The 22,863-nt window shown below is 46.4% G+C and overlaps 2 protein-coding genes across 2 annotated transcripts in view; one reads left to right on the top strand and one right to left on the bottom strand.

The window, feature by feature from the left end:
* The window catches only part of LOC142829495 (uncharacterized), a 151,382-nt gene that overhangs the window by 117,385 nt on the left and 11,134 nt on the right, over nt 1-22,863 (bottom strand). The gene's annotated exons all lie outside the window — the stretch shown is intronic.
* Nucleotides 689-14,903, top strand: LOC102458073 (sulfotransferase 1B1-like). The gene is given in 9 exon segments (XM_006132967.4): nt 689-760; nt 763-809; nt 3,623-3,771; nt 7,304-7,432; nt 7,663-7,760; nt 9,223-9,349; nt 10,121-10,215; nt 11,808-11,988; nt 13,175-14,903. Coding segments are annotated over 9 exon segments (996 nt in total). The 5' UTR covers nt 689-703; the 3' UTR covers nt 13,288-14,903.

Raw genomic sequence — 22,863 nt, 5'->3', positions numbered from 1 at the left:
CTTCAATATAACTCTATCTAACCAGACTCCACCCTTTTCATTTTATGAGAAACAATCAGACAATATTAGGGATAGCAAAAGTCTATGTTCTGCGGTCATAGGAAGTCAACACAGGTTACATATAATGCATGGCAAGAAAGGTAACAGTATTCCTTTAATATTGTTGCTTAGATAGGTGTTTGATAGATATCTCTGGTGTCTCATTAAATATGTCTTTTATTAAATGTTTTATTTGTGTTGTTTATACTCTTCAAGTCTTAGCACACTTTCACAGCATCACAGCTGGGCTCTCTCTTCACTTTGTTCTCATGTCTGATAGACTCACTGGTGACGCCCCTGGGCGTACAGATGATAACTATCTAGGAGGCGGAAGCAAAATGTAGCTCTCAGAAAGTCTGGGAGGTTCCATGAGATTCTACAAAGCTCCAGAACATTCTAGGAGCTTAGTGAAAAGTGACTCCACATAGGGAATACCCAAAATGTGACACTTCAAACATTCTGTTTTCCCTTTTGTCACCAACAACTAAAACAGCTCCCTAGACCCAGCAGCAACATCAACTGCCCTGAATATGAAATAAGTCCGGAAGAAACACCTGCATTCCTCACCCCTCTTGGAACAGCCCAGGAGACACGGTGACGCTGGCATATTCTCATGTCTTCCCCAATTGCATTCCTGAGGGTTTTTTATGTTCTCGCCGACACAATGAGCCCGCCCCAATCCTTTCACAATCTCCTGGGGCAGATCATGCCAGTTCACATACAGCTGCCTTTCCTTCTCTTCACCACAGCAGCACCAGCAGAGGAGAAAGGTAAAGTGGGTCTTCAACTCTATGACCTGTAACTTTTAGCAGTTTGTTTGTCTGTTCTAATGTCCACACGCACAGCCAGGCAGAGCACCCTGGCTAGTATTGCTGGGACACACATCCGGGAAGAAACCTGGACAATTTTAATAGGATTTGACATTGCAAACTTCCCAGAGCGGAATGTTCAATGCACAGTTTTTTTCATTTTCCCCTTTAAGACCTGGGTGGAGGAGCAGTGTGCACTCAGGATGGAAATGACTGCAGGAGTTGTTTCAAAACAGATTTATAATTGTATTGTGGCTTTGACTCACGTCTCATTTTGCTTTAGGGCAGCAGGACCGGTCAGTGTTACATACACCAAGCTGGGCTTTTGTAAAAGCAGAAGGAGCTGGATAATGAATTGTCTGCTAGTTTACATATGAGTTCAAGATCCACAGTGGTAAATCACTTGCTAGCTTACAGCATCCAGTGTCATTGGACTTCCTCTAAAACGTGTGTGCATAGCAATTTCTAAAAGGAAGAAACAGCAATTAAAATATTTTTCATTTGTTCTTTTCAGAGGAAAATAGGTCCTTTCTTGCCTGGAGTGTTGGTGGGATTTCAGAGGGATCGCTAGGGATAATGAGAGGTGACACTGTCAGTCATTTGGGAATGCTTCAAAGCCACCTGATTTCAGGCAGACTATCTCACACACACACACTGAAGAACAGCAGTGTTTGCCTCTGTCACTAACAAAATGTCCTTACTGTGTGAAGTTTGTTGTTCATTCAGGGAATGAGAATGCTGTGTGTTCCTTCTGGTCATGGTGGTTACAGCCCTGCTACCTTGCATGGCTGAAAGTTTTATGATCAAATAGTTTTGGGTCATAGAACACGGTTATTTAACTTGTTGCAGATAAGTTCTAAGTATGGACTAGAAGATTTACTCCGCATTGGTTGGCTCCTTAACTCAAATGTTTTGTTTTTCTTCATTTAAATCATTCCTCTGGTGTGGGCCTGGGGATGAGGGGTTCAGGATACAGGCTGCCCCGAGAACAGAGAACAATCTAAGCCCTCTCTCACCCCAGCAGGTTGGAGCCAGGTGAGAAGCGCCTCTCCCTGGCTGCTGCAGATGCAGTGGGCACAGCTGGGGGAGGGATTCCTGTCCTCTGGTTGGGAGACAGACACACAAGCAAACTCTCTGAAATATATGGTAGATAGCTGTTCCTTTCTCCACCCTTCCCCCTTGTTGTCCCAACAGGGTTTTAGTGGTTCCAATCCCCATCTCTGGCCTATTGCTGCCCCCTGTGGCCATTATATAGTAAAACTTTCGCTTTCTGTTTGATGAGAAACAATCCCATTCCAGGCACATCCCATTGTCCTGACAGAACCAAACCCTGATCTTGCTTGAAGTTAGGAGAAGAGGAAGCTGCCTACCAAATTAGGTGGTCAAGCTCTTACCATTTAGGTGGAGTTCTCGAACAAATGGATTTGCAGACAGATGCAGACAGAAACCGCTTATATCTATCAAATCTCTTTTCAGGGTGTAATAGATTTGATCTCCAGATTTCACAAAATGCAGTTTGTGAGATTTCCATAAGTGCTCAGTGTTGCTCTATCTTGGGCTGTGACTGTGTCCACCTTCTCTCCTCGGGTTATATTTACACCGCTGTTAAACACCTGCAGATGGCCTATGTCAGCAGAGTCGGGCTCACAGGACTGGGGCTGCACATTGCAATGTAGGACTAGTCCAGTTCAGACTTGGCCTGGAGCCCATGCACTGGGAGTCCTTGATAGGAAGGCCCAAATAGCCTGAGCCTGCAAGCTTGAGTCAGCTGACACAGGCCAGCCATGAGAGTTTAACTGTAGACGTGCCCTTGGAGTCTGGAGCAATAACTTACTCCAGGCTCTGCATTCCTAGGGCGTAACAGTCCATCCTTTGGGACGGACATTTCTGTGCCACTGGGTCTGTGCCTCAGAACATGCCCAGTGTATGTAAGGAATAAGTGCTGAGTGATGGATTCTCCACATGTTGGCTTGGTGAAAGCACTAGGAAGCAGCCTAAACTAACCCAATGATCTCTCCTGGGAAAAAAATTGTTACAAGAAATGATTAATATTATTTTTGTTACGGTGACAGCTAGAGACCTGGATTAAATTCAGGGCTCTGTTGTGTTAGGTGCTGTACAAACACATAGCAAGTCAGCTGCTACCCCTGAAGAGACTAAATAGACCAAGCACATAAGAAAGGGACTATTATCTTCTCCACTTTGCAGATGGGGATCAGAGGCACACAGAGGTTAAGTAACTTGCCAGGAACAAGGTGCAGCTGAGAACAGACTGCGGGTTTCCTGAGTCCCCACCCATCACATACAGCAGGATCACAGTACGTGGGTCTGACCTGCTACAGAGATTTGTTCCTTTGCTTCTCTCCAGTTTTTAAAAGCTATTTCTTGATATTGTTGTTACAAAGGAGCCCATAGGTAGGAAAGCTGAGCAACAAACCTTTTCATGACATACAGCTGTCTGTTATATAATGTTATGAAATGTGGTGCGGTGCATGCTCCTCAGAAATTTCATTGCGGCCTCAGCTTTTAATGGAAACAAAGCCAAGGGCAAGCATGATTAAACAGGTGGAGAAGGACAGACCAGCTGCTGCAGTGAAAAAGAAAGAAAGAAAGAAAGAAAGAAAGAAAGAAAGAAAGAAAGAAAGAAAGAAAGAAAGAAAGAAAGAAAGAAAGAAATCCATTACATTCCATGGAGTGTCAGAAAACACTGAGACTGTAACAGTTTCCTGTCCAGCTGCTCTCCCATCTGTGCTCTGTTTAACTCTCCCCCACAGCATGGCTTCACCAGATGATAACTTTCGGCAGGACTGGAGGACAGTCCACGGTATTCCAATGGTCTGCGCGTTTTCATACAACTGGGAAAGGATTGACAACTTCCAGAGCAGGCCAGGTGACATTGTGATAGTCACGTACCCCAAATCTGGTGAGTTTTTTTGGCTTTCAGGGTTGGGAGCCAAAATGAGCCAGGCCCTATGGTTCTGGAAGTGTAGTGGGGTCCCCTGAAGTCCTATCATGTTCCCCTTCTGAAAACGAAGCAGTGGTAATGATTCACAGCTATTGCTAACAATAACGAGCAAGAATGCCAATGCGCCTTCCCAGCATTTCATAGCTCCCAGCCTACATTTCACTCACTGGAAATGATCCCATCAAATTTAAGCCCCAAACCTTCCGGACTGGGATTTATTCCGTTCTTAAATGATCTATAGCTTCAGAAGGGTAACTAAGTTAGTCTGTAAGGGTACGTCTAAACTACATGGACGGAGCCATGTAGATTTGTTTTTTTGGCAAAGGGAAATGAAGCCACGATTTAAATAATCGCGGCTTCATTTAAATTTACATGGTTGCTGCACTGAGCCGACAAACAGCTGATCAGCTGTTTGTCGGCTCAGCGCGCTAGTCTGGACATTCCTCTGCCGACATGAAAGCCTTTTATCGACATCCCCTGTAAACCTCATCCTACGAGGCATAAGGGGGATGTCGATAAAAGGCTTTCAGGTCGGCGCGGAGCGTCCAGATTAGCGCGCTGAGCCGACAAACAGCTGATCAGCTGTTTGTCGGCTCAGCGCGGCAGCCACGTAAATTTAAATGAAGCCGCGATTATTTAAATCACGGCTTCATTTCCCTTTGCCTGTCTGTCTAATCTACATGCCTCCATTGACGGAGGCATGTAGTCTAGACACACCCTAACTGGAAAAACTTAAAAAACAACAAATAGTCGTGCAGCACCTAAAAGACTGCCAAAACATGTAGACGGTCTCCTGAGCTTTCATGGGCACTGCCCACTTCTTCAGATGAATGGAGTTATTAAAGGTCCAGTTTAAAAAACGGGGGGGGGGGGGAGGGGAGGGAAGGGGAAGAAATGGTCAATTACAGTGTCCATGCTCCATGAAGCAATAGAGAAGTTGCAAAGTGTTCTTTCGTACCCATTGTTTGGTTTTTTATGTCATTAGGATGTGGAATGTAGCCACCATCCGCTACATCCATGTGACCTACTACATTCCACAGCCTAATGACATAAAAAACCAAACAATGGGTACGAAAGAACACTTTGCAACTTCTCTATCAGCTTCATGGAGCATGGACACTCTGATTATTTCTTTGCCCTTTTCTCCTTCTTTTTCCTTCTCCCTCCCATCCCTTATTTATGTAGAAATTGAACCTTTAATAACTCCATTCATCTGAAGAAGCAGGTTGTGCCCATGAAAGCTCATGATTCCAGTTACATATTTTGTCAGTCTTTAAGGTGCTGTTAGACTATTTGTTGTTTTTTAAGTTTTTTATGATCTATGTCGTTCATCACCTGAAACAGGGATATTCAGGCACCTTGCAGGCACAAGGACAAGGATGGGCCTTTCCCTCTCCCCCCAAAGTAAAGGGACAGACCGAATATGGTATTTTCTTAGCCTGTCTTACGTATGTGTACACTGCAGAACTTTCCCAGAGAAATGGCAGTTTTTCCGGAAAAACTATACTTATGTCCACACTGCTATTATGTTCTTTGGACAGAAAGTTGAAAGAACGGAGGTTTTTTTCTGACAGCGATAAACCTCTTTCTACGAGGAAGAAGCGTTTTTCAGAAAAATGCATGTGTGGACACGGAGGAGAGTGTTTTTTCAAAAGAAGAGGCCTCCAGGAAAAAGCAGAGGTGCCCTGGTGGCCACCCTGTCCACAGCAATCACAATTGAAATGCAAGACAGTGTCGAATCCATGTGAACGCTATCTCTCGAAAAAACACATTGCTTTTTCATTGTGCTTTTGCTGTGTAGATGCTCTCTTTCGAAAATGGTTCTCTGGAGGATCTATTCCAGAAAAGCTTCTTCTGAAAGAAGCTTGCAGTCTAGACGTAGCCTTAGTGTTTGGTGATGCCCCTTGCTAGGCTGGAGACTGAAGGTCTGAGTCCCTGGATAACACTCTCTGGGTTGTCAGGGGCTGGCAGTTTTGTGGTGCTGGGATACTTTGAGTTGTTTGGTTGATGAAGCAGTGAGATTGATTGGGATCTGAAGGACTGACATTATCCTTTGACAAACTGTGATCACCATCATGCAGTGCGTCAGAGCCCCGGTGCTAGAGAAGATGCAATTTGAGGGACTCTTGAATGGCTTGAGAGGCAAAAGGTTTTTGGTACCCGAAGGGCAGGAGTTGAATTGTGAGCTATCAGATGGATAACAGTTATTTACCTGTTTCTGCAGCAATTTCTCATGCTGATTAGCACTTCGGTGCTGGGGATAGCTCCTAGAGTGAGGTAATATTAAATATGAGCAAGGACAGCAGGATCTGGCCCTTGAATCGCAATGCAAGCTTTATTTTATCTTTAACCTTAACAAAACATCAGGCTCAGAAGAGATGGAATGAAAGGCCTGGATTTTTCTCATTCCAGGGTGGAGTTCAGAGTTCAAAATACTTGTTTATGTTTCCAAATGAGGTCAGCTGCCCTTCCTTGTGTGAGGCAGCAAAGGTCTAAGCATTGGCCCAGCAAGGAACCAGGCACAATGAGCCATCCTTGCGGTGACTATATGGTGCTGGCTCATAGGGAGGCAGGCAGGGGTTAGCAGAAGAAAAATTAAGGAGTGTTGGGATGAAAGAACGGGCGGCATCCTAGCTCTTGTCCCACATCAGCTGGGATAGGCCACTCTGGTGTATTACACAAATGGTAAAATCCCTGTAGGGCTGGAACCTCGTCTTTTCCTCTATTTTGTAGGCAGCTGCTGAGAACACTGAGGATGCTCACTGAAGACCTAGAGGTGGAAAATCAGCTAGCACGTGTGTTGGCCTAGGAAGCCTTCACCTCATCCCTGAAAAGGGGTGTGGTGGGACACGGTTGCAGATTTGCCACTGATAGAGAACTCTGGGGTGGTCTGCTTTCCCGCGGTAGCTGTGTTTGACCATGCTGCCAATTGCAGTGTTCTGCTACAGACCAATGATATTCCACTGCTACCCAGCCTCAGGCCGGTGGAAGAGATGTGGCTAGAACAGGGGTTCTCAATGTTCAGTGCATGGCAACCCCCTTCTGGAACAAAAATAGTGACATGACCTCAGGAGGGAGGAACGAAACCTTAACCCTGCTGCCTCAGGTGAGGGGGAACCAAAGCCCAAATCCCTCTGCGCTGGGCAGTGGTTGTGGCAAAACTCCAGACAGAGGGTTTGTAACTCCAGCCTTGAACCACACTGTCCAGGGGTTCAGCCCCAGAGGGTGGGCTTAGGGTTTGGATTTGTCCTCGGGTCCCAGCAAGTCTAAGCCAACCCTGGCAACTCCATTAAAACAGAGACATGACCCACTTTGGGGGTCTCCAACCCACACTGGAGAACTGCTTGGCTAGTGTATGGAGGATCCTAAGTGGATAGATGGAATATCTACAAGTGCTGCTGGCTTGGCTCGAAGGACAGTGGATGAGGTTTCTGACTGAGCGGATAAACTTGATTCTTGACTGAGTTTTTCTCGCTCATCTTGTTTCCAGGCACTACATGGATGAGTGAGATTGTGGACATGATTCTGAATGACGGAGATCCTGAGAAATGCAAGCGGGATGCAATTTTCAACAAAGTGCCCATGTTGGAATTTGCTGTTCCTGGAAAGATGCCACCAGGTAAACGTAGCACTTGTGGTTGGTGATTACGGACAAGATGGTCAGAGATTCAGTGGCTGGCTTGCAGATTCAGAGAGGAACGAAGGAATTGTTGATAGATCATTGCCCTGAGACTCAGGAGATCTGGCTTCTGTTGCCAAGTTTCAGTGATTCTAATGCACTTTTAGAAATGTTACCTTTAATGCCTTCTCTGTCAGCATCAATTATCCCTGGGAACTTTTGCTTACCAGGTACAGAGCAATTAGACAAGCAGCCATCTCCTCGCTTAGTGAAAACCCACCTGCCAGTCCATCTCCTTCCAACGTCCTTCTGGGAAAATGGCTGCAAGGTAATCTGTGACTGGGTCCTTAGGCCTTCTAGACAATTAGCCAATTGGGGAAATATGTGCCTTGAGCACACAGAATATTCATACTGGTCCCCCCCTGCCAGGTTCCGCTCCTTCATTTTTACCCGCTGACTCTTCTCAGGCAGAAAGAGGATTTTGGTTTTTTTGTGTGAGTTGCTGTGGTGATATCTATCTAGGGCAGCACTTTGGCAGGTTTACCCGAACAGCATCGGGATGCAGGTTTATATAATATGCATAGTTTGGCTGAGATTTTCAAAGATCTCTTAGGGATCAAGACATCCAGTTCCCGTTAAGATGACCTCATGGGATTCCAATGCCTTTAGAGAATGTCCACTCCATTTTGAGGAAGATGTTTGTCTAGCCACCAGGAGTATCCCTGGCTCAGGGTGAGGGCCAACAAAGCTTGCCACCTGCCAACCCACCTCCATCCCAGAAGCCTGCATCCCAGATCCCCTCCTTTACTTTATCCAGCCTGAGCCCCATACCTCACTCCTCCTGTACCCAAAATCCCTCCAAGAGCCTGCCCCCACTCCTGCCCCCAATCCTCTGCCCCAGCCCACAGCCTGTACCCAGGACCCAAACTCCCTTCCAGAGCCTGCACTTCGACCTCCACCCAAATGCCCTCTGAGGAGGAGGCAGGAGAGGGAGTTTGGGTGCAGGCTCTGGGCATTCTGGGCACCACCAAAATTTCTGTAAACTTGCTACCCCTGGTTAAGCACTGGAATAAATTACCTAGGGAGTGTCCATCACTGGAGATATTTAAGAGTTGCTTAGATAAATCTCTGTCAGAGATGGTCTAGATAGTGCTTGGCCCTGCCATGAGGGCAGGGGACTGGACTCAATGAGCTTTCTAGGTCCCTTCCTGTTCTATGATTAATAACAAAGATCCTGAAAAGAAAACTACAAACATCACCACCATCTGTAGAAAACCCATAGTCTGGAAATCCTGCTTGGCTTGATGGGGGTTACCCAGACAAAACTGGGGAAAATATGGTCCTGCAATTGCAAGTCAACTAACAGTTCTGCTTGATGATGCAAGAGCTAGAATAAAATCCAGCTCACCCATCGGTAGTTATGTTAGGCCCGCAGGGCGTGGTGTGTTTTGCAATTAGATGAATGGTTATGTCTGAATACACATGGGCTATGTCTAGACTGCAAACCTCTTTCGAAAGAGGCTTTTTCGAAAGTATCTTTTTGTCGACAAAACTAGGTAGTCTAGACACACCCTCAGACTGCAGCACCCAGGTGCTTTAAATCCCTGCAGCTTTAATTTGTCCCTCCTGAGCCAGCATTTGGATCCCCTGCAGTATAGTTGGGAGTCTGAAAGGAGACAAAGGGAGTTAGGCACCAACTCCCTTCAGTACCTTTGAAAATCCAAGTCCAGAGCGACTCAGAACTCAGAGCCATGGAGGCAACTTGGATTGTTCTCTTCTTCCTTCCGCAGATGATCTACGTTGCCCGAAATGCCAAAGATGTAGCTGTCTCCTATTACCATTTTGGCCGAATGATCAAGCTGAATCCAGACCCTGGCACATGGGAGCAATTTATTGAGAACTACATTGCAGGAAGAGGTGAAGACCAACATCTCTTAGCTATTTGTGTTCCCAGGGTTTTAAATTGATGCTGCTTGAAGGGAAAGAGACCTGCAACTTCAGGGGAATTTTCGAGGCCAGAACCTGCTACTTGCTAGAAAAAAAGGATGCTATGCCTGTCAGCGTGCTCTCTCTGTACTAAAGTCCAGTGGGAAATGAGGGAGGGAGTTTTCCTATTAGATTGGAGAGTTTTGAGAAGCCTTCACTCCAACCATGCTCCCTTCCAAGGGAACAGTGATTGGGGAATCTGTATAGCATTGGACACTGGCCCAGACCTTATATAACTAGAACTAGGTCTTAGGGACAAATCCTCAGCAGCTGTGAATCAGCAGAGCTGCACTGACATAAGTGGAGCTGTGGCCACTGTACACTAACTATGGAACTGGCCATGGACTGTAATAAAGTGAAGCTGATTTACACCAACTGCGGATCAGGCCATTGACTGCATTGAACGTGTCCCTAATCTGTATTTATATACGAGCTAGCTAACACCTGGTGCCTGCTCCGGTCATTAAATAACACATGAGGATTCTAACCTGACAGTGCAACCAATGAGGCAAAGTATCTGACCCAGTGTATGGAAACCACACCAAGGGGGGTTCGTGCACAGTAATGTGATTTGCATAGGGTGTCATAGTAACAGCACACACAGCGCATTTCAGGGGCGCTAAGCCAAAGGGGCATGTGGCCCCCAGTTACCTGACACGCTTGCGTCACTAATCCCGTGCACCCCTCTTCCTCTAAGTTCAGTTGCCTATGGGTCCTGGTACGAGCATGTGAAATGCTGGTGGGAGAAGAGAAAGGATCATCCCATCTTGTACCTGTTCTATGAGGACATGAAAGAGGTGAGAGGGCAACAAAGTCACACTTGGGGGGTGTAGCATGTTGGGACGCCCTGCCATGGCCACTCCAGGAATTAGTTCGGTCCAGTCTCAGAGTGGCCTCGCTGGGCGGTATCTCTCCTGTTGTTTCCTGTCTTGTTGTCCCCTTCTGCAACACTCATCAGACCCCCATCGCTCTCAGACCATAGCGCCCTGCCCTTAGGGTACTGCCCCACAGCAGCACCCACACTCTGGGGGACCCTATTATTCTAAGCCACCATTTGCCTCAGTGCCCCACTGCCATTCATTGTCAGTTCCTTCCCTCGGGGGCAAACTGTGGTCTGAACTGGCCACTTCATCATTGGCAAGGGGGGTTGCACCTGCTTCCTATTCCTGCCCTGGCTGCTCCTCTGCAGCCCTAGGGCCTCCCTGGGCCCCTGTCATTGGGCCTCAGCCTGGGTTTATTCAGGCCTAAGCTTCCCAGTCTTTCCCCAGCACTGTTCTGTCTATGGTACCACGGCCAGCAGGCAGCTAGGTTCCTCCTGCTCCAGAGACAGAGTAAAAAGTGGACTCCTCCTGGTCAGCCATCTCTTTATACAGCTCTGCTGGGCTCTGATTGGCTGCCTGAATCCTTCTCCCGATTGGCTCCCAGCTTCAGCTCTCTCCCAAGGCTGGTCTATCCTTTTCCATTCTGGTGTGGGGCAAGTGTCCCCTCACAAGGGGCCATTCCACATGCATTGAGATGGAGCCAACAATTCTGACACCTGTAGAACACCTGGAGTTGTGCAGTCCACCATGAGTAAAAAGTCTGTTTATGACTCTCTAAGCACTTTGGCTGGTGCTAAAGGGCTTGTCTCCACTTACTAGGAGGCTGATGGTGCAAAGATTGATCTCCCAGAGTTTGATTTAGTGAGTCTAATAAGAACCCATTAAATCGACCATTGATCACAACTCCGTTGACTCCACCGGGTCATGAGGAGTAAGGGAAGTTGGTGGGAGACTTTCTCCCATCGATCTCCATCAATGGGGATGTTGTGGTAAGTCAAGCTAAGGTATGTCAACTCCAGCTACACTGTTCACATATATGGAGTTGCATGTGTTAGATCAACTTTCTCCCATACTGTAAACCTGGCCTAAACTAAAACCCATCCTGGGAGCCTTCTCCTTCCCCCTTATTCTCCCTTCTCTAGGACTACATCTGGAGAAGAAGAGACCATGGAAGGGACCAGCTTCTGTGTATGTGTGTAGCGGGGTGGGGGGAAGGGGCTGCATGCTAGCTTGAGAAAAAGCTTTCCATAAGAGGAGAAGGAAGTTAGGGAAGCACGTAATTAAAAATGGGGAGCCAGTCTAGAAGTGACTTACTCCTTTGCTCACATTCAAACTGAACCCCTCCTGAGGATTTCTCATTTGGGAAGGTGGTGTAAGAAATGGGTGCAAGGTTGATCAGATGTATTGCTGGATATTGATTTTCATGCAATGAAAGAACTGAGGTTTCTGGCTCCTCACAGAAGTGCTAGACTTGCACTGCATTACATGCTGGTGGCCACTTTCTCCTGATGAGGGGAGTAACTGTTTCCCGCAACACACCTTCCGAAGTGCCACTTGTCTTTCTGTAGGATCCAAAGCGTGAAATCCGCAAGGTGATGACGTTCCTGGGGAAGGATTTGAAGGAGGAGGTTCTCGACAGGATTGTCTCTCACACTTCATTTGAAATGATGAAAGAGAATCCCATCACAAATTATAAGATGATTCCAAGTGATGTAATGGACCACAGCATCTCCCCTTTTATGCGCAAGGGTAAGGATTCACACGGGTACTAGCAACCATTATTCTCCTCGATTGTAACAGGATGATACTTTTCATCCTTCTTTTCCTTTGTAAGCTAAGCAGATGGTATTTATATCTGATGGCTTTTGTGTAAAATAAGTTGGTGGCACCATTGCTAGTGGTTAGGTGTTTCTATCTCACAGATGCCTTGGCAGAAGGCACTAAATAGCAATCCCCATCTCGTCAGAGAGGCCAAGGGCTAAGTGGACCTGGAGACCAAAAATCACTCTTGCCCCTTGAAGCCATCACCTGAAGAACAGAGCTGAGTGGAGTTGTAGAAGTCTGCGCTCTGCTGCTGCTACCTGTTTAGAACCTGATCTATGAATAAATGGAGGGGAGAGATCCCGATTTCTAAGACTTCAGCTCCCAGTTAAACATCAAAAGGCACTGACTGAATTTTCCAGAAGCATTCAGCCACTCCCACTGAGCCCTGGTGTGCATTGAGCCCTTCTAAAAATCTGGCCACTTTGTTAGGTGCCTGAAAGGTTCCCCCTAGCCCATACCATGCATTAAACTTGTTTACTAACAATAATACAGGAGAGGGGCAATAACTGTCATACCAAAAGTATGTTTAAAACACTTAGAACAGAATGGAGAATATTAGCTGGTTTGCTTTCTCCAGCATCCACTTTGAGCTCCCACAAACCATTAGAAAACTGACCAATACAATATTTCAGTTCACCAATTTTCCAGTGACTTAATTCCAGTTAAAGTCAACTGTTGCCCAAACATTGTGATAAAAATAGTAAGTACCCTTGTTAAAAAGCAGCTATCCTAGACACCAGCATTTTTCTTGATGTCTTTTGTCATCATTATATGGAAAAGATATTCAAAGTGGTCGGTTGTTAGGCAGACCAGCTCTCCTTGCATATATCTGTTAGAGGAAATGCGGGGTGCTCAGCACTGAGTTTTTGGCTAATGAGCACTCTGTTTAATGAACAACATTTGTCTTTTGTGGTGCATGGAAAATGTATTCACTTAACTGATCAGAGTCAAAGTCTGGCTTCAGCTACACTTTTGCAATTCTATAGGAGCTAGAGAAAAGAAAGCAACAGAGCAGAATTGAGACCACTAACGTTTTGTTGATACTCTTTTCTATTACCTTGCCCACCACTGGGAATGCCTTTGCTTTCATCCACTGTCTTCTTTGCTTCAGGGATTGCTGGGGACTGGAAGAATCACTTTACTGTGGCCCAGAATGAGAGATTCAATGAAGATTATGAAAGGAAAATGTCTGGAACTACACTGCAGTTCCGAACAGAAATCTGAAGGATCCTGGCATGTCTCTACGTGCTGTAATTTTAATACATTCATTGCTGTGATTTCTTTTGCCAGTAGCTTTTTTAAATTCCTCCTTGAATCTGGAGTTTTTGGCCATTTAGACCAAGATACGGGTTATACTGCAGAGCAGATGGATTGTTCCAAGTGCTTGGGGTTCCATATAGCATCTAAGTAGTTGGAAAGCTTCCATCTATGCATCCCAGTCAAATAAAGTTCTACTGAGCCCAAGGGATCAGAAACATTACCTTCCAGGTCAATAAATATTTCAGATCTTGTCCCAAATACCCATTGGCTACGTCTAGACTGGCATGATTTTCCAGAAATGCTTTTAACGGAAAAGTGTTCCGTTAAAAGCATTTTCGGAACAGAGCGTCTAGTTATGCTCCATAATGACCACAGGGGGGCTGTGAGTGCGAGGGAGAGTTATACTGCAGCATGACCACAGGAGGGCAGCCTCACAAGTAAGAGAGTGGCCAGCTGGGGCCAGAGCTCTCCAGGTTGCCACTGGATGGGGCGGGGAGCACGCCTCCCCCTTCACTTGGAGGAGCCACAGGCCATGCAGCACAGCCCCCACCCACAGGAGGACCTGTCCAGGCAGTGGAGCCGCTCCCCCTCCCCCAAGAAGCTGCTGGCTGGGACTAGAAAGCACAGCCTTGGCCTCCCTTCCCCCTCGGAAGGAGCCTGGCAGTGCAGCCCCGCCCCCCAGGAGCTACCGCCAGCCAGAGGGAGGAGATGCTGGCTGGGCATCATAGTCCTGGGAGCTGCAGGGAGCCCCCATTGCTGGAGCAGTGCTGCCCTCACTGTCACCGTGACCCCCCCTCCAGACCTCTCAGCCCTCTGCCCTGAGTGCCCCACCCCTGATCTGAATCCTGTACTCCATGCCCTGAGTCCCCACAACCTCAAACCCATGCCCTGACTCCTGCACCCCCCTGCCATGAGCCCCCTCCACACCCAACACCCTGCCCTGAGACCCAATGCCCTACCCTGACTCTGGCACCCCCGCACCAGCCTTGAGCCCCCCACACCTTTCAGCTCCCTGACCAGACTCCAGCACCCCTATTTCCTGCCCTGACTCCTGCATCCCACCCCCTTCCCTGAAATCCCCCCCCCCACTCAACACCCTGCCCAATGGACACACACACACACACACACACGTAGGAGCACTCCTAAGTATTATGAGCACTCCTAACTTTAAAGTTATATTTGTATTTAACACAAAAGGAAGTTTTGACTATAAATCTTAGTTTAACAAATAATTAGTGTCTGTTTATTCCGTTCTGAAGTGCCCCTTGGAAGAGAGAGGTCTTTGTCGGGTTAATAATTGAGAAAGGGTTAACTAAACACTCAGTAGCAATAAACAGGTATCACTACACTTTACAAGGAACCTCTGGAAAAGAATGCTTGAAGAACTCAAATGATATGTTGTTGGGACAATCAGATAAGACTAGTACATGTTAATATATACACATCCAGGCTTTGTCTACACTACAAGTTTTTGCAGCAGAGAGTATGCTAATGAGGGACTCATTAGCATGAGTCATGATGTCATTAGCATATTTTCTGCTGATGCTTTTTGCGCAATGAGTTTTTGCGCAAAAAGAAGCAGTGTAGCTGCTTCCGTTTTGCACAAAAAAACCCTTTTGTGCAAGATCCTTATGCGCAAGATCCTCTCTCTCCCGGAGAGGCATAAGGATCTTACACAAAAAGGGGTTTTGAGCAAAAGGGAAGTGGCTACGCTGCTTCTTTTTGAAAAAAAACCCCTTGTGTAAAAAGTATTTGCAGATAATACGCTAATGACATACTCATGCTAATAAGTCCCTCATTAGCATACTTTCTGCTGCAAAAACTTGTAGTGTAGACATAGCCCGACTGAATTCATATTCTTGCTGTGCTCTTCCTGCCTGTCTGCAAAGAGATGATCAGATGCAAATAACCAGTGGCAGTACTGCAGGCAGATTTCATTGGTGAATCCATACTGCACATAGTTCATGCTGATGAATCCACATACTCCATGGATTATACTGCTGAATCCATGTATTTTTATACAGATAGTGATTTTTCTGTGACAAGGGGGGCAGTTCTGGATGAATGATTGGGCAAGAGATTACTGGAAAGCTGCAGACAGGAAGGAAATTGCATATATAGAAGACTAGAGATGCACACATTGGTGGTTTAATAATAATCCTGAGCAATTAAAAATAAGGCATGGAAAATCACATAATAAAGGTGAAAGTCTCGAGGTGATTTGGAATAATCGAGCAGAAAGTATAGCATGCCATCACAAGACAGCAACAGTAACCAGCAGAGGCCAGAGTACAAATCTTAACCCAGTGCTTGAGTCAAAAACAAATATCTCAGGCAAACTCAGGTCCATCCCAGGTACAGTGGAAAGACAGGAGTTAATGAATGTGGCACATCAGTTTATGCATGAAGGGGATGAGGGAATCTTAAGGAGGTTAAAGCAAGTTGCTGAATGGGAGAATGGGCAAGACGGTATTAAAACACAGGTGAAGAATTGTGGATGGTGTACCCAGGATAATGCATGTCCATAATGCACCAAAGTTAGCCTGGACCTTGGTACAGGGTTCATTCAGATGAATTTTGTTGACAGTTTACCAAGGAGCTAGGAAGGTTTTTGCTATTTATTGGTAGTAATTGATACTTTTTCAGGATGAGTGGAGGACTGGTCTAGGCAGGAGGCCTAGTTACCAATGTATGTACAATACATGGCTAAAGAAAGGTTCAGATAAGCAAGAAACAGACATGTTTTTTAACCAGCCATAAACAAACTGAGACAACCCAACCCCAGGTGGGGAGCAGTAATTGGGGACTTATCATGAGTTACGGGCACATAATTCACAGAGAGGGGCCTTGGAGTCTGCTCCGTGGTTCAGGACAAGATAACAAGTACATACTCCCTGAATGCCAACCAGAGTTCAGGGTGAAGGCCAGCATGTCAGCATAAGTTATGGCATCCGTCCCTCACAGATGCCAACCCGAGCTCAAGAGGACACATTGATAAACTATACACAGTTGTCATTGCTGGGTCCTGTTTACTGTTCTTTTTGCTTTGAGACCCTCTAGGAATGGGCCTGTGGGCCAACCTGTCTGGGAAGTGCCAGAGTCATTTCTATGGACCTGAAATCAGGATTTAACTTACACCTTGCAAGAGGAGACGTTTGAGGGATAACACCTGTGTATTAGCAAACATGTTAACCTGAGCTATGGGCGGAGCAATGATGTAACCTTTTAGATTATTGGCTTATTATGCTCATTATATCTTGCTGCTAGAACCTATCCAGAGGCTTGGGAACTCCCACCCCGTCGATTCTGTCTGACCATTGGCACCCTATCTAACCTATTGTAATCAATTGCTTAGCAGTGTCTCACTGAGCCTAATAAGCTAAGTGATACTCTGCCTGCACCGTGCGTAATAAACCCTCGTGCTTGGATCTATACAGTGTCGAACTTCTGTTCCTTCAGTTGGTGACAAGGATGGAATGATATCCCTGAATGGGAAGGAGATCCAGAGATTTGGGAAAGAATAGGAATAAAAGTAAAAGAGCTAGAATTTTGCAATGAATATAAGACGGCTTAAACAGCATTCCACTATGCTAGCTTCCCAAATAAATGAAAAAAGTATGGAAAAATAGAGGAAGCAACACAGGCTGTTGAGCAGTGGAAAGCCACTCTGCTGGCAGAGCAACAGGCTGTCCAGGCATATGATTTGCGCGAACAAGTAAAGCAGGAGAATAATAATAAAAACTGTTAAAAATCTGGAAAAGAATGAAGCACCGTCCCATGTTGTTAAGCACCAGACTGCAAGCACTTTCGCAGTGCCTGAAGAGTGGGGACAGAAACAGAGTAGGTGGCCCTGGCAAATTTAAAAAATGAGATGGGGTCCACTGCATTGCAACCACAATCATATGAGGGTCAGACCTCTGGAATTTCACTGTGCCCCTTTTAAAGGCTGAGCCTCTGGGTTGCTGGTAACTTTGGATCGGAAAGCCAGCCAGAAAGGGTGTGTGAATGCAGGCTGCTTGGCTGTTAGTTCTAATTCTCTGTAAGTAACTGTACAGAGATAGAAAGGGTCTGCTATTCAAACATGTCAAGAGGGTATAACACGCACTGTCCTCTGAAGTAAAATGGTCCAAATAAAAGGCATGGTATATAACTATAGATAACAAATTTAGTGCTAATAAGTGACCTTGCTACATTATATATAATTCTCTTTCTGGAAGAGAAAACATTTTGGGCTTGTAGAAATGGTAACTGGCAAATACCTAGTGCTAAGTAAAGGAAAATCACTATAAAAGTAAAGCTTCTCAGTTACTATGTGTGAATAAATTTGGAGTTTCACAACAGAAAAACTATTAAAACCTGGACTGCTGTATAAGAGGGAAACTGAGGCATACCACCTTATTAATGTAATAATTGAGCAGTGAATTAATTTACCCGGAACCCACAGAAGTTGGATGTTACTGAGGCTTGGCTGGTTTACAAAACAAAAGCATAAGTAATTATTGGGTAAGAGCAGGCAGATAAAAAGTCAGCAAGAATACTTGTAAAGGAAAGGAGTATTACAAAATATAATGTGCCATCCCCATGGGAGTTGGAAAATGTTCTTTTGTCTTTCAGAACATCAGAAAGAGCTAGTACCAGCAGAAGAGCAACTGAAAAAAACTAAAACTAAACCATGGTTCTACTGCCATGACAAAAAAAAATGTTTTGTGTTTTGCGTTCATGTCTAAGTTTATCTTGTCTTGTGGTATATGTAATGCTAGCATTGTTGTTGGGTATTGTTTTTTAAAGGAGAGGATATTCTAAGTAAAGCAGAAGTGTGAGCAAGGGGAAAAAAACCCTGTTCAGCAAGAGAAAAAAAAATGATTGGGCCCTGTGACAGGGTGCCTGCCCTGCACTGGCCCTTTAAGACCAGGACTCAGGCCCTGAGCCGGGGCTAGAAAGAAAGAGGCCAGCTGGAGCGGTTTAGGGCCAGTGAGAGCCCAGCTGGCAACTATCTAGGGCAGGACAATTGGCTTGTGGAAGCCAGCTGAACCCATTAGGGGAGTGAGAGCCCAGCTGGCAGGTATATATAGAGAAGCACAGGTTGCTTAGAAAGAAGGCCAGTGGAGGGCTGACTGCAGAGGAAGCAGGAGCTCCTTGGAGGGAGACAGCTGAAGGAGAAGGACTGGAGCAGGGAGCTCTCCCCCAGCGGTTACCAGGGACTCCAGGAGAGGCCGGGAGGAAGGCGGAGGCGAGTGGGTGCCACCCGGAGACTGCCGGCCGAGGGGATGCCGGCCTGGAGATCGCAGCCAGCTGGGCAAGTCCAGGTAGGAAGTGGCCCAGGGAAGGAGCGGGAGCCGCCCCTCCTGGCCCGAGAACCTTGGTGCGTTTCGGCTGGATGGCCCCGCCGAGGGAGTGACCCGGTAACTGGTCGCTCACAGGGCCCTGGGCTGGGACCCGGTGGAGTAGGGTGGGCCCGGGTCCCCCTACCTGGGGTGTGCCCCGCTATAACAGTTATAAACTGCTTTGTGGATTCGGCCTTGCATAAAGGGCCAGTTATATACTGCTTTGGTGCCTATGATGAGCAACCCATACAGACTGTAACTTGCCCTGAGAGGGGCTATATGAAGACAGTCAGGGGGCACACTGGGGGTGTGCACCCCCTGACAGGCCCAAACAAACGGCAACTGTAAGAAGACTTAGTGGGAGGAGTGAAAGAAAAAGTGCAGACAGATATTTGTAACTGACAACAGTTTACTGGGGAAATTGTTTAAGTTAGTTGAATACTAACAACGTCTGTCTGCACATCCTAAACTCAACACTCCGGTCATCTGAAGAAGTGGGCTGTGCCCACGAAAGCTCATGATCCCATCTACGGCTACACTGGCATGATTTTCCGGAAATGCTTTTAACGGAAAAGTTTTCCGTTAAAAGCATTTTTGGAAAAGAGTGTCTAGATTGGCAGGACCCTTTTCTGCAAAAGCACTTTTTTGCGGAAAAGCATCCATGGCCAATCTAGACGTGCTTTTCCGCAAAAAAGCCCCGATCGCCATTTTCGTGATCGGGGCTTTTTTGCGGAAAACAGTACTGTGCTGTTTACACTGGCCCTCTTGCACAAAAGTTTTTCGGAAAAAGACTTTTGCCCGAACGGGAGCAGCATAGTATTTCCGTAAAAGCACTGACAATCTTGCATAAGATCGTCAGTGCTTTTGCGGAAATTCAAGCGGCCAGTGTAAACAGCTGGCAAGTTTTTCCGGAAAAGAGGCTGCTTTTCCAGAAAAAGTGGCCAGTCTAGACACAGCCTACATGTTTTGTTAGTCTCTAAAGTGCTACCAGACCATTGGTTGCTTTTTAAGTTTATCCTGTACAGACTAACTCGGCAAGCCCTTTGAAGCTTCTGAAATGTCTCTACAGGTAAACAAGAATAGGGACTGAAGGGTGACGGTGAGGCGGTTCCTGCTACAGCTCCTGCTGCCCCTATGGTGTATGGTGAAGGATGCAAGGAGTGTGCTGTGTGGAAAGGGAGGACTGGGAATGGGTTACTAACCCCCTCTGCCGAGCTTGCTTCACTTTAACTGCCGACCTAAAGAAATGCTTCGTTTCGGCAGAACACACGCATTAACTATTAAAAAGGTCTGGCCAGAGGTGAGGGTAGAACTACAGTCAAGACATGGGTAGGTGGAACATAAGAAGGTTCAAACAAAATCACACACTGATGTTCATGACAATAGGGAGAGTAGTAACATCACCATTTCAATAACAGCTGACTGCCCAGTTACTCACTAGTGCCAAGTGCTGGAAACTAGGCAATTTTATGGAACAATCTGGGGGATAACATGGCATTGCATAGGCTCCCCACAAATAATGAGAGACACTATCAAACCATGTTGTGGCCCTCTCAGAGGGACAGTGTCTACAATTAAGGCAACCAGTGTCCTTTAAAGGGGAACTGCTGCATACTAATAGTAAAGGGGGTTACAAGGTCCTGGACTAGCCCTCCTTTAAACATAACTACTTTGCATATTGGAACAATAGAGGCATTGAAAAAACATGCAGGTCTCCATGCTGCAACTTGTGTGGGACTTCGTAGGGAAAAAAACCAGTACTAATGCCAGGTCATGTGCCAATTATACCGGCACGGTGCCTGTGGAAGTTGGGGCTGTCGACTCCTGGTGGGGCCTACTACTAAAGGCACAGATGGAGGAGACCCCATAAGCATGGCGGACATTTGTTAAACAATGGCTCAAACTAGAATGTACACAGCTGGGAACAATTAACTGAGTTATCAAAGACAGGGTAGAACCGCCCAACTGTGTGTCATGCCCCATGCAAATCCCTGTCCCAGAGCCAGGGTTGGTAATGATAGGACTGATGCTACCGGTCCTCACCTTGGTGGGATTCCACACCTAGAGGGTCAAGGTGTGCATTCCCTTAGAGGAAGTAAATAGACAATGTGCAAGGGTCAGGCCTTGAAAGGGTAGAAACATTACAAGCCTGACAAACCAATTGGTGAACGCCTAACTAGACAGAAACAAGGGTTAACAGATACCATTGCAGGGTGGTTCGATGCAGGTAATTCTGTTGGCAACTCCTATGCCATGGCACACCAAGCTGAAATAAGGAACCATATTGAATCAAGGCTGGCAGACGCTGAGGTATCTAACGCTTGGGGAGGACTGGATACTAATGAGGCCAGTCAGTTGATCCTAGATAGCTTAAAGGATCAGTCGAACTCTGTATCCAACTCACTGGACATAACAAAATACCTGGGTCAGAAATTAATCAGTTTGTTAATAAATGATACAAAGGTAAAGGAATTGGAGGAGAATTGTGGGAGAGCTGGACAAACATTGGCCATCACCACACAGGGAATTGTAATAGACCCCCTGGATGGCCTGGTCCACTTGGCCCTCATGGAAGTGGGTGGGAATGCTGCACCCACTCTGATAAAGAAATTTTGTGTACATGCCCATATAATATTCTAATAAATCTATCTAGGTTTGAGGTGGCTGCCCCAAGAAACTGGTGCGTACAGAGCTGGTCCAGATGAACGTATGTGGTGTGTGACTGCCCAGAACCACTCCATCGAGTTAGATGGAAAGCCCTGCCCCTTGACACACCCATCCATGTGCATGACGGTCCCTCGAAGGGCAACCCTGACCATTGATGGGACGTGGCTCTACCGTACTCTGCCAATGACGGGTAACCTAACATGGGATCTGGAATGGCCCTATGGTAGCAAGTACCTGGAGGAGAGTCTTCTGGCCCTGTAGGTGAAGACTGAGGAGGCCCAGAGACACATTAGGGTAGGCAGTCTGAGGTACACTCAGAGGTCAGACCGTGGACCAGGCTGATGCCAAATACTCTAAGGCATTGAATCAGGTGGTGGGAGTCAGAACAATGATTATGGGCAATGACATCTCTGGTGATGAAATCCCCTGGGGACTGATCTGGGTGCTATTCTGCCAAATGATGGGGGGGGGGGCGTGTCCATCCTGACATTCCTACTGGCGTTGATGTTTTACCGGCCCTTCCGAAGTAAGCTGAAAATATTACAATTGTTGTATTTGACCCTAGGGTCAAGAGGAGGGACTGAAGAGCCAAAATCCCAATAATATGTATGTAAGATCTTGACCACAGTCTCTGTTAAGAATCTTTCACATATGCCCAAACCCCATGGGCCTGGTCTAGGCAGGAGGCCTAGTTACCAATGGACAATACATGGCTAAAGAAAGGTTCAGATAAGCAAGAAACAGACATGTTTTTTAACCAGCCATAAACAAACTGAGACAACCCAACCCCAGGTGGGGAGCAGTAATTGGGGACTTATCATGAGTTACGGGCACATAATTCACAGAGAGGGGCCTTGGAGTCTGCTCCGTGGTTCAGGACAAGATAACAAGTACATACTCCCTGAATGCCAACCAGAGTTCAGGGTGAAGGCCAGCATGTCAGCATAAGTTATGGCATCCGTCCCTCACAGATGCCAACCCGAGCTCAAGAGGACACACTGATAAACTATACACAATTGTCATTGCTGGGTCCTGTTTACTGTTCTTTTTGCTTTGAGACCCTCTAGGAATGGGCCTGTGGGTCAACCTGTCTGGGAAGTGCCAGAGTCATTTCTATGGACCTGAAATCAGGATTTAACTTACACCTTGCAAGAGGAGACGTTTGAGGGATAACACCTGTGTATTAGCAAACATGTTAACCTGAGCTATGGGTGGAGCAATGATGTAACCTTTTAGATTATTGGCTTATTGTGCTCATTATATCTTGCTGCTAGAACCTATCCAGGGGCTTGGGAACTCCCACCCTGTCGATTCTGTCTGACCTTTGGCACCCTATCTAACCTATTGTAATCAATTGCTTAGCAGTGTCTCACTGAGCCTAATAAGCAAAGTGACACTCTGCCTGCACCGTGCGTAATAAATCCTCATGCTTGGATCTATACAGTGTCGAACTTCTATTCCTTCAAGATTACAGGAGGACAAAAACACCTGTAATATAACAGGCTGTGGGGCACCACTGAGAGGGTCAAATCAGGGTGAATTGCTTAGA

The sequence above is a fragment of the Pelodiscus sinensis genome, chromosome 5 (genome assembly GCF_049634645.1).
Source record: "Pelodiscus sinensis isolate JC-2024 chromosome 5, ASM4963464v1, whole genome shotgun sequence".
Taxonomy (NCBI): Eukaryota; Metazoa; Chordata; order Testudines; family Trionychidae; genus Pelodiscus; species Pelodiscus sinensis.
The sequence above is the reverse complement of the archived record's forward strand: the minus strand, read 5'-3'. Positions and strand labels throughout refer to the sequence as shown.